This window comes from Scyliorhinus canicula, chromosome 18, assembly GCF_902713615.1.
Source record: "Scyliorhinus canicula chromosome 18, sScyCan1.1, whole genome shotgun sequence".
Lineage (NCBI taxonomy): Eukaryota > Metazoa > Chordata > Chondrichthyes > Carcharhiniformes > Scyliorhinidae > Scyliorhinus > Scyliorhinus canicula.
In genome coordinates this window covers 562,836-574,902 of record NC_052163.1, presented here as the reverse complement: position 1 = coordinate 574,902, position 12,067 = coordinate 562,836, and the positions used below count along the sequence as shown (strand labels likewise).

Sequence of the window (12,067 nt, the reverse complement as noted above, 5' to 3'; positions counted from 1 at the left end):
GATGCGAGGGAGCGGCGGGGGCGGGGGGAGGGTGAGGGGAGCGGGGTTGGGGGAAGGGTGAGGGGAGCGGGGGTAGGGTGAGGGGAGTGGGGGAGCCGGGGGAGAGGGAGGGGAGCGGGGTGGGGGGGAAGGGTGAGGGAGCGGGGGGGGCGGGGGGAGGGGAGCGGGGGGGTGGGGGAAGGGTGAGGGGAGCGGGGGGGGGGCGGGGGAGGGGAGCGGGGGGGTGGGGGAAGGGTGAGGGGAGCAGGGGGGGCGGGGGGAGGGTGAGGGAAGCGGGGGGGCGGGGGGAGGGTGAGGGGAGTGGGGGGGGGGGGGAATTGCAGATTCTGATTGGGGGACGGGTTTGATGAACGGACGATCCCTGCTGTATGTTTTCTGTTTGGAAGGTTTTGGGTTCTCTCATTTCCTACCTTTGGTTGCGGACAGTTATACTTATTTTCAATTCCATAGATTTCCTGCAGCAGATAAATAACCCCATCGACCTGGGGGGAGAGAGAGAGATAGAGAGAAATATTAGAATAGGATGGGAAAGGTGAAGGGTGAGGGGTGAGGGGTGAGGGGTGATGAGTGAAGGGTGAGGGGTGAAGGGTGAGGGGTGAAGGGTGAGGGGTGAAGGGTGAGGGGTGAAGGGTGAGGGGTGAAGGGTGATGAGTGAAGGGTGAGGGGTGAAGGGTGAGAGACCATAAAGACCATAAGACATAGGAGCAGAATTAGGCCACTCGGCCCATCGAATCTGCTCCGCCATTCAATCATGGCTGGTATTTTTCTCATCCCCATTCTCCTGCCTTCTCCCCATAACCCCTGATCCCCTTATTAATCAAGAACCTATCTATCTCTGTCTCATAGACACTCAGTGATTTGGCCGCCACAGCCTTCTGCGGCAAAGAGTTCCACAGATTCACCACCCTCTGGCTGAAGAAATTCCTCCTCATCTCTGTTTTAAAGGATCATCCCTTTAGTCTGAGATGGTGGCCTCTGGGTCCAGTTTTTCCTACAAGTGAAAACATCCTCTCCCCGTCCACTCTATCCAGGCCTCGCAGTATCCTGTAAGTTTCAATAAGATTCCCCCTCACCTTCTAAACTTCAACGAGTACAGACCCAGAGTCCTCAACCTTTCCTCATACGACAAGCTCTTCATTCCAGGGATCATTCTTGTGAGCCTCCTCTGGACCCTTTCCAAGGCCCAGCACATCCTTCCTTAGATACGGGGCCCAAAACTGCTCATAATACTCCAAATGGGGTCTGACCAGAGCCTTATACAGCCTCAGAAGTACATCCCTGGTCTTGTATTCTAGCCCTCTCGACATGAATGCTAACATTGCATTTGCTTCTTAACTGCCGACTGAACCTGCACAGTTAACCTTAAGAGAATCGCGAACAAGGACTCCCAAGTCCCTTTGTGTTTCTGATTTCCTAAGCATCTTCAACAAAGAAAAGTACAGCACAGGAACAGGCCATTCGGTCCTCCAAGCCTGCGCCGAGCATGTTGCCCATCTAAACTAAAATCTTCTACACTTCCTGGGTCAGTATCACTCTATTCCCATGTCCATAGATCCCTGAAAGTTGCCACCCAGGTTGAGAGGGTTGTTAAGAAGGCGTACGGTGTGTTAGCTTTTATTGGTAGAGGGATTGAGTTTCGGAGCCATGAGGTCATGTTGCAGCTGTACAAAACTCTGGTGCGGCCGCATTTGGAGTATTGCGTGCAGTTCTGGTCGCCACATCATAGGAAGGATGTGGAAGCATTGGAAAGGGTACAGAGGAGATTTACAAGAATGTTGCCTGGTATGGAGGGAAGATCATATGAGGAAAGGCTGAAGGACTTGAGGCTGTTTTCGTTGGAGTGACGAAGTTTAAGAGGGGACTTAATTGAGGCATACAAGATGATCAGAGGGTTAGATAGGGTGGACATTGAGAGCCTTTTTCCTCAGATAGTGATGTCCAGCATGAGGGGATATAGCTTTAAATTGAGGGGTGGTAGATATAGGACAGATGTCAGAGGTAGGTTCTTTACTCAGAGAGTAGTAAGGGCGTGGAATGCCCTGCCTGCAACAGTAGTGGACTCGCCAACACTAAACGCATACAAATGGTCATTGGATAGACATATGGACGATAAGGGAATAGTGTAGAGGGACTTTAGAGGGGTTTCACAGGACGGCGCAACATCGAGGGCCGAAGGGCCTGTACTGCGCTGTAATGTTCTATGTTCTATGTATTTATGTATTTGTCAAGATGCCCCTTAAATGTCACTATCGTCCCTGCTTCCACCACCTCCTCCGGCAGCGAGTTCCAGGCACCCGCTACCCTCTGTGTAAAAAACTTACCTCGTCCATCTCCTCTAAACCTTGCCCCTCGCACCTTAAACCTATGCCCCCTAGTAATTGACCCCTCTACCCTGGGAAAAAAATCTCTGGCCATCCACTCTGTCTATGCCCCTCATAATTTTGTAGACCTCTATCAGGTCGCCCCTGAACCTCCTTCGTTCCAGTGAGAACAAACCGAGTTTATTCAACCTCTCCTCATAGCTAATGCCCTCCATACCAGGCAACATCCTGGTAAATCTCTTCTGCACCCTCTCTAATGCCTCCACATCCTTCTGGTAGTGTGGTGACCAGAATTGAACACTATACTCCAAGTGTGGCCTAACTAAGGTTCTATACAGCTGCAACATGACTTGCCAATTCTTATACTCAATGCCCCGGCCAATGAAGGCAAGCATGCCGTATGCCTTCTTAACTACCTTCTCCACCTGTGTTGCCCCTTTCAGTGACCTGTGGACCTGTACACCTAGATCTCTCTGACTGTCAATACTCCTGAGGGTTCTACCATTCACTGTATATTCCCTACCTGCATTAGACCTTCCAAAATGCATTACTTCACATTTGTCCGGATTAAACTCCATCTGCCATCTCTCCGCCCAAGTCTCCACACTATCTAAATCCTGCTGTATCCTCTGACAGTCCTCATTGCTATCCGCAATTCCACCAACCTTTGTGTCGTCCGCAAACTTACAAATCAGACCAGTTACATTTTCCTCCAAATCATTTATATAAAGGTCCCAGCACTGATCCCTGCGGAATACCACTAGTCACAGTCCTCCAATCAGAAAAGCACCCTTCCATTGCTAATCTCTGCCTTCTATGACCTAGCCAGTTCTGTATCCATCTTGCCAGCTTCACCTCTGATCCCCGTTAACTTTACCTTTTGTACCAGTCTGCCATGGGGGACCATGAGGGACCCATTTAGAGAATAGTCTATGCCTCCATTTCTCCTTCCAAAGTGCTTTACCTCACACTTTTCCATATTGCACTCCATCTGCCATTTCTTTGCCCACTCTCCCAGCCTGTCCAAGTCCTTCCGCAGCTCCCCTGCTTCCTCAATACAAAGTGGCGAGGATTAGTGGGAAGCCAGAGGATTGGGAAGCCTTTAAAAGCGAGCAGAGGACAACTAAAAAAGCAATAAGGGGGGAGAAAATCTCTACAGATCTTTGTATCATCTGCAAACTTAGCAACAGTGCCTTCAGTTCCTTCTTCCAGATCATTAATGTATATTGTGAAAAGTTGTGGTCCCAGCACAGACCCCTGAGGCAACCACTAGTCACCGGCTGCCATCCTGAAAAAGACCCCTTTATCCCCACTCTCTGCCTTCTGCCAGTCAGCCAATCCTCTATCCATGCCAGGATCTTACCCTGAACACCATGGGCTCTTAACTTATTTAACAGTCTCCTATGCGGCACCTTGTCAAAGGCCTTCTGGAAATCTAAATAAATCACGTCCACTGGTTCTCCTTTGACTAACTTCCTTGTTACCTCCTCAAAGAACTCTAACAGATTTGTCAGACACGACCTCCCTTTGACAAAGCCGTGCTGACTCAGTCCTATTTTACCATGCACTTCCAAGTACTTCGCAATCTCATCTTTAATAACAGACTCTAAAATCTTACCAATGACCGAAGTCAGGCTAACCGGCCTATAGTTTCCCATCTTCTGCCTCCCTCCCTTCTTAAACAGTGGTGTTACATTAGCCACGTTCCAGTCCTCTGGGACCCTTTTTGTCTCCAGTGATTCCCGTACCAGCCTCCCCGGACAGGCGCCGGAATGTAGCGACTAGGGGCTTTTCACAGTAACTTCATTGAAGCCTACTCGTGACAATAAGCGATTTTCATTTTCATTTCATTTCAAGATCATCATCAATGCCTCCACAATCTCCTCAGCTATCTCTTTTAGAACCCTGGGGTGTAGTCCATCCGGCCCATATGATTTATCCACCTTCAGACCTTTCAGTTTCCCCAGAACCTTCTCCTTAGTAATGGTCACTGCACTCACCTCTGCCCCCTGGTTCTCCTGGAGCTCAGGCATCCCACTGGTGTCTCCCACCGTGAAGACTGATGCAAAGTAACTGTTCAGTTCCTCTGCCATTTCTTTGTTTCCTATTATTACTTCTCCAGCCACATTTTCCAGTGGCCCAATGTCTATTTTTGCCTCGCTCTTACCTTTTATATATTGAAAAAAAACTCTTCCTATCTTCCTTTATATTACTAGCTAGCTTGCACTCGTACCTCATCTTCTTCCCCCTTATTGCTTTCTCGGTTGTCCTCTGCTCGCTATTAAAGGCTTCACAATCCTCTGGTTTCCCACTAATCCTCACCACTTTGTCTGCTTTTTCCTTAGCCTTTATGGTGTCCTTGACTTCTCTCGTCAGCCATGGATGCCTCGTCCTCCCCTCAGCATGTTTCCTCCTCCATGGGATGAATTTCTGTTGTGCCTCCCGAATAACCCCCAAAAACTCCTGCCATTGCTGTTCCACTGTCTTCCCTGCTCGGCTCCTTCTCCAATCAACTCTGGCCAGCTCCTCCCTCATGTCTTTGTAGTTACCCTTATTTAATTGTAATACCGTTACATCTGATTGCAGCTTCTCCCTCTCAAACTGCAGGGTAAATTCTATCATATTGTGGTCACTGCTCCCTAAGGCTTCCTTCACCTTAAGATCCCTAATCTAGTCTGCCTCATTACACATCACCAAATCCAGAATTGCCTGTTCCCAGGTCGGCTCTGTCACAAGATGCTCCAAAAAACCATGTCTTAGATATTCCGCAAATTCCCTTTCTTGAGATGAGGGGTGAAGGGTAGGGGTGAGAGGTGGAGTGAGAGGTAAAGGATGACAGGTGAAGGGTGAGGGGTGAAGGGTGAGGGGTGAAGGGTGAGAGATGAGGGGTGAAGGGTGATGGGTGAGAGGTGGAGTGAGAGGTAAAGGATGACAGGTGAAGGGTGAGGGGTGAAGGGTGAGAGATGAGGGGTGAAGGGTGATGGGTGAGAGGTGGAGTGAGAGGTAAAGGATGACAGGTGAAGGGTGAGGGGTGAAGGGTGAGGGGTGAAGGGTGAGAGATGAGGGGTGAAGGGTGATGGGTGAGAGGTGGAGTGAGAGGTAAAGGATGACAGGTGAAGGGTGAGGGGTGAAGGGTGAGGGGTGAAGGGTGAGGGGTGAGGGGTGAAGGGTGATGGGTGAGAGGTGGAGTGAGAGGTAAAGGATGACAGGTGAAGGGTGAGGGGTGAAGGGTGAGGGGTGAAGGGTGAGGGGTGAAGGGTGAGGGGTGAAGGGGTGAAGGTGGAGAGTGAGAGGTGAAGGGTGATGGGTGAGAGGTGGAGGTAAAGGATGACAGTGAGGGGTGAAGGATGACAGGTGAAGGGTGAGGGGTGAAGGGTGAGGGGTGAAGGGTGAGGGGTGAAGGGTGAGGGGTAAGGGGTGAAGGGTGAGGGGTGAAGGGTGAGGGGTGAAGGGTGAAGGGTGAAGGGTGAAGGGTGACTCACCACCTGTTTCTGTTTGAGTGGTTTCACTGAGCAATTCCCGTCCGAGTTCTGCAAATGAGAAAGGAACAGAGTGAAAGTTCACCAATATAACTGACCAATCACCAACTACTATTTACAACATTTACCACAAAAGCTACTTTCATTTATACTGAGCTTTAACGTAATGAAATGCCCCAAGGTGCTTCACAGGGGAATTAAAAGTGTGACACCGAACCTCATTAGGAGATACGAGGTCAGATGACCAAATGTTTGATTAAAGAGGTAGCTTTAATAATAACCTTTTATTGTCACAAGTAGGCTTCAATGAAGTTACTGTGAAAAGCCCCTAGTTGCCACATTCCGGCGCCTGTTCGGGTCAGCCGGTACGGGAATTGAACCGTGCTGCTGGCCTTGTACTGCATTACAAACCAGCTGTCTAGCCCACTCAGCTAAACTGGCCCGATTACAGCATTTTTAAGGCATGCTTTCAGGCATATTTTAAAGGAATAAAGTGAGGTGGGGAGTTGTGGACAGTAGTTCAGAGCTTGTTGATCAGCAACTCAAAGCATGCCTACCAATAAGAACATAAGAACGGGCCGCACGGTAGCATGGTGGTTAGCATCAATGCTTCACAGCTCCAGGGTCCCAGGTTCGGTTCCCGGCTGGGTCACTGTCTGTGCGGAGTCTGCACGTCCTCCCCGTGTGTGCGTGGGTTTCCTCCGGGTGCTCCGGTTTCCTCCCACAGTCCAAAGATGTGCAGGTTAGGTGGATTGGCCATGCTAAATTGCCCGCAGTGTCCTAAGAAGTAGGGTTAAGGGGGAGTTGTTGGGTTACAGGTATAGGGTGGATACGTGAGTTTGAGTAGGGTGATCATAGCTCGGCACAACATCGAGGGCCGAAGGGCCTGTTCTGTGCTGTACTGTTCTAAATCTAAATCTAAACATAAGAACTAGGAGCAGGAGTAGGCCATCTGGCCCCTCGAGCCTGCTCCGCCATTCAATGAGATCATGGCTGATCTTTTGTGGACTCAGCTCCACTTTCCGGCCCGAACACCATAACCCTTAATCCCTTTATTCTTCAAAAAACTATCTATCTTTACCTTAAAAACATGTAATGAAGGAGCCTCAACTGCTTCACTGGGCAAGGAATTCCATAGATTCACAACCCTTTGGGTGAAGAAGTTCCTCCTAAACTCAGTCCTAAATCTACTTCCCCTTATTTTGAGGCTATTCCCCCTAGTTCTGCTGTCACCCGCCAGTGGAAACAACCTGCCCGCATCTATCCTATCTATTCCCTTCATAATTTTAAATGTTTCTATAAGATCCCCCCTCATCCTTCTAAATTCCAACGAGTACAGTCCCAGTCTACTCAACCTCTCCTCATAATCCAACCCCTTCAGCTCTGGGATTAACCTAATGAATCTCCTCTGCACACCCTCCAGTGCCAGTACGTCCTTTCTCAAGTAAGGAGACCAAAACTGAACACAATACTCCAGGTGTGGCCGCACTAACACCTTATACAATTGCAACATAACCTCCCTAGTCTTAAACTCCATCCCTCTAGCAATGAAGGACAACATTCCATTTGCCTTCTTAATCACCTGTTGCACTTGTAAACCAACCTTCTGTGACTCATGCACTAGCACACCCAAGTCTCTCTGAACAGTGGCATGCTTTAATATTTTATCGTTTAAATAATAATCCCGTTTGCTGTTATTCCTACCAAAATGGATAACCTCACATTTGTCAACATTGTATTCCATCTGCCAGACCCGAGCCCATTCACTTAACCTATCCAAATCCCTCTGCAGACTTCCAGTATCCTCTGCACTTTTCGCTTTACTACTCATCTTAGTGTCATCTGCAAACTTGGACACATTGCCCTTGGTCCCTAACTCCAAATCATCTATGTAAATTGTGAACAATTGTGGGCCCAACACGGATCCCTGAGGGACACCACTAGCTACTGATTGCCAACCAGAGAAACACCCATTTATCCCAACTCTTTGCTTTCTATTAATTAACCAATCCTCTATCCATGCTACTACTTTACCCTTAATGCCATGCATCTTTATCTTATGCAGCAACCTTTTGTGTGGCACCTTGTCAAAGGCTTTCTGGAAATCCAGATATACCACATCCATCGGCTCCCCGTTATCTACTGCACTGGTAATGTCCTCAAAAAATTCCACTAAATTAGTTAGGCATGACCTGCCTTTTACGAACCCATGCTGCATCTGCCCAATGGGACAATTTCTATCCAGATGCCTCGCTATTTCTTCCTTGATGATAGATTCCAGCATCTTCCCTATTACCGAAGTTAAGCTCACTGGCCTATAATTTCCTGCTTTCTGCCTACCTCCTATTTTAAACAGTGGCGTCACGTTTGCTAATTTCCAATCCACCGGGACCACCCCAGAGTCTAGTGAATTTCGGTAAATTATCACTAGTGCATCTGCAATTTCCCTAGCCATCTCTTTTAGCACTCTGGGATGCATTCCATCAGGGCCAGGAGACTTGTCTACCTTTAGCCCCATTAGCTTGCCCATCACTCCCTCCTTAGTGATAACAATCCTCTCAAGGTCCTCACCTGTCATAGCCTCATTTCTATCAGTCGCTGGCATGTTATTTGTGTCTTCCACTGTGAAGACCGACCCAAAAAACCTGTTCAGTTCCTCAGCCATTTCCTCATTTCCCATTATTAAAACTCCCTTCTCATCCTCTAAAGGACCAATATTTACCTTAGCCACTCTTTTTTGTCTTATATATTTGTAAATACTTTTACTGTCTGTTTTTATATTCTGAGCAAGTTTACTCTCATACTCTATCTTACTCTTCTTTATAGCTTTTTTAGTAGCTTTCTGTTGCCCCCTAAAGATGGAGCAATTAAACTCAGAGATTCCCAAAAGGCCAGAATTCAAGGGGCACAGATATCTGGCAGGGCTGGGTTGGGGCAGGGCTGGGTTGGGGCAGGGGCAGGGCTGGGTTGGGGCAGGGGCGGGGTTGGGTAGGGGCAGGGGCAGGGCTAGGTTGGGGCAGGGGCAGGGCTGGGTTGGGGCAGGGGCAGGGCTGGGTTGGGGCAGGGGCAGGGCTGGGTAGGGGCAGGGCTGGGTTGGGGAGGGGCAGGGGCAGGGCTGGGTTGGGGCAGGGGCAGGGTCAGGGCTGGGTTGGGTTGGGGCAGGGTCAGGGCTGGGTTGGGTTGGGGCAGGGTCAGGGCTGGGTTGGGGAGGGGCAGGGCTGGGTTGGGGAGGGGCAGGGCTGGGTTGGGCAGGGGCAGGGCTGGGTTGGGGCAGGGGCAGGGCTGGGTTGGGGCAGGGGCAGGGCTGGGTTGGGGCAGGGCTGGGTTGGGGCAGGGCTGGGTTGGGGCAGGGCTGGGGTTGGGGCAGGGGCAGGGGCAGGGCTGGGCTGGGTTGGGGCTGGGTTGGGGGGCTTGGTTTGGGGCAGGGCTGGGTTGGGGCAGGGCTGGGTTTGGGGCAGGGCTGGGTTGGGGCAGGGCTGGGTTGGGGCAGGGCTGGGTTGGGGCAGGGCTGGGTTGGGTTGGGGAGGGGCTGGAATGGGGCAGGGGCAGGGCTGGGTTGGGGCAGGGCTGGGTTGGGTTGGTTGGGGAGGGGCTGGAATGGGGCAGGGGCAGGGCTGGGTTGGGGAGGGGCAGGGCTGGGTTGGGGCAGGGCTGGGCTGGGTTGGGACAGGGGCAGGGCTGGGCTGGGTTGGAGAGGGGCAGGGCTGGGTTGGGTTGGGGCAGGGCTGGGTTCGGGCAGGGGCAGGGCTGGGTTGGGTTGGGGCAGGGCTGGGTTCGGGCAGGGCAGGGCTGGGTTGGGGCAGGGGCAGGGCTGGGTTGGGGCAGGGCTGGGTTGGGTTGGGGCAGGGCTGGGTTCGGGCAGGGCCAGGGCTGGGTTGGGCAGGGCTGGGTTGGGGAAGGGCTGGGGTTGGGGAAGGGCTGGGTTGGGGCAGGGCTGGGTTGGGGCAGGGCTGGGTTGGGGCAGGGCTGGGTTGGGGCAGGGCTGGGTGGGGCAGGGGCAGGGAGGGTGTGGGGCAGGGGGCAGGGCTGGGTGGGGCAGGGCTGGGTTGGGGCAGGGCTGGGTTGGGGCAGGGCTGGGTTGGGGCAGGGCTCGGGTTGGGGCAGGCTGGGTTGGGGCAGGGCTGGTTGGGGCAGGGATGGGTTGGGGCAAGGGGGTAGGGCTGGGTTGGAGCAGGGGCAGGGCTGGGTTGGGGCAGGGGCAGGGCTGGGTAGGGGCAGGGCTGGGTTGGGGCAGGGGGTTGGGGCAGGGGCAGGGCTGGGTTGGGGCAGGGGCAGGGCTGGGTAGGGGCAGGGCGGGGTTGGGGCAGGGCTTGGTTGGGGCAGGGCTGGGTAGGGGCAGGGCTTGGTTGGGGCAGGGCTGGGTTGGGTTGGGGAGGGGCAGGGGCAGGGCTGGGTAGGGGCAGGGCTGGGTTGGGTTGGGTTGGAGCAGGGGCAGGGCTGGTTTGCGGCAGGGGCAGGGCTGGGTTGGGTTGGGGAGGGGCAGGGGCAGGGCTGGGTTGGGGCAGGGCGGGTGGGGCAGGGCTGGGGGGGAGGGCTGGGTTGGGCAGGGCTGGGTTGGGGCAGGGCTGGGTTGGGTTGGGGAGGGGCAGGGCTGGGTTGGGGCAGGGCTGGGTTGGGGCAGGGCTGGGTTGGGGCAGGGCTGGGTTGGGGCAGGGCGGGGCAGGGCTGGGTTGGGGCAGGGCTGGGTTGGTGCAGGGCTGGGTTGGGCAGGGCTGGTTGGGGCAGGGCTGGGTTGGGGCAGGGCTGGGTTGGGGCAGGGGCAGGGTGGGTAGGGGCAGGGCTGGGTTAGGGCAGGGCTGGGTTGGGGCAGGGGCAGGGCTGGGTTGGGGCAGGGGCAGGGCTGGGTTGGGGCAGGGCTGGGGCAGGGGCAGGGTTGGGTTGGGGCAAGGCTGGGTTGGGGCTGGGTTGGGGCAGGGCTGGGTTGGGGCAGGGGCAGGGCTGGGTTGGGCATGGGCAGGGCTGGGTTGGGGCAGGGCTGGGTTGGGGCAGGGCTGGGCTGGGGCAGGGACAGGGGCAGGGCTGGGTAGGGGCAGGGCTGGGTAGGGGCAGGGCTGGGTAGGGGCAGGGCTGGGTAGGGGCAGGGCTGGGTTCGGCAGGAGCAGGGCTGGGGCAGGGCAGGGTTGGGTTGGGGCAGGGGCAGGGCTGGGTTGGGGCTGGGTTGGGGCTGGGCTGGGTTGGGGCAGGGCTGGGTTGGAGCAGGGGCAGGGCTGGGTTGGGGCAGGGCTGGTTGGGGAGGGCAGGGCTGGGTTGGGGCAGGGGCAGGGCTGGGCTGGGTTGGGGCAGGGGCAGGGCTGGGTTGGGGCATGGGCAGGGCTGGGTTGGGGCAGGGCTGGGTTGGGGCAGGGCTGGCTGGGGCAGGGACAGGGCAGGGCTGGGTAGGGGCAGGGCTGGGTAGGGGCAGGGCTGGGTAGGGGCAGGGCTGGGTTGGGTTGGGGCAGGGCTGGGTTGGGGCAGGGCTGGGTTGGAGCAGGGCTGGGTTGGGGTGGGGCAGGGCTGGGTTGGAGCAGGGGCAGGGCTGGGTTGGGGCAGGGCTGGGTTGGAGCAGGGCAGGGCTGGGTTGGGGCTGGGGCAGGGCTGGGTTGGAGCAGGGGCAGGGCTGGGTTGGGCAGGGCTGGGTTTGGGGCAGGGCTGGGTTGGGGCTGGGGCAGGGCTGGGTTGGAGCAGGGGCAGGGCTGGGTTGGGGCAGGGCTGGGTTGGAGCAGGGGCAGGGCTGGGTTGGGGCTGGGGCAGGGCTGGGTTGGAGCAGGGGCAGGGCTGGGTTGGGGCAGGGCTGGTTGGGGAGGGGCAGGGCTGGGTTGGGGCAGGGCTGGGTTGGGGCAGGGTTGGGTTGGGGCAGGGCTGGGTTGGGGCAGGGCTGTGTTGGGGCAGGGCTGGGTTGGGGCAGGGCTGGGTTGGGGCAGGGAGGGTTGGGGCAGGGCTGGGTTGGGGCAGGGGGGTTGGGGCAGGGCGGGTTGGGGCAGGGCTGGGTTGGGCAGGGCTGGGTTGGGGCAGGGGCAGGGTTGGGTTGGGGCAGGGCTGGGCTGTGTTGGGGCAGGGCAGGGCTGGGGCAGGGCTGGGTAGGGGCAGGGCTGGGTTGGGTTGGGGCAGGGGCTGGGTTGGGGCAGGGCTGGGTTGAGGCAGGGGTAGGGCTGGGTTGGAGCAGGGCAGGGCTGGGTTGGGGCAGGGCGAGGGCTGGGGTTGGGGCAGGGGCAGGGCGGGTTGGGGCAGGGCTGGGTTGGGGCAGGGCTGGGTTGGGGAGGGGCAGGGCTGGGTTGGGGAGGGGCAGGG

The 12,067-nt window shown here is 55.7% G+C and overlaps 1 protein-coding gene across 3 annotated transcripts in view; it reads right to left on the bottom strand.

Moving 5' to 3' along the window:
* Positions 1 to 12,067, bottom strand: part of rnf157 (ring finger protein 157) — a 94,464-nt gene that overhangs the window by 41,964 nt on the left and 40,433 nt on the right. For all 3 annotated transcript variants that reach the window (XM_038777315.1, XM_038777317.1, XM_038777316.1), the window contains exons 8-9: positions 5,804 to 5,851; positions 411 to 482 (exon numbers count right to left, since the gene is read on the bottom strand). In XM_038777315.1, coding sequence (XP_038633243.1) covers positions 411 to 482; positions 5,804 to 5,851 — 120 coding nt within the window. The remainder of the gene's footprint in view (positions 1 to 410; positions 483 to 5,803; positions 5,852 to 12,067) is intronic.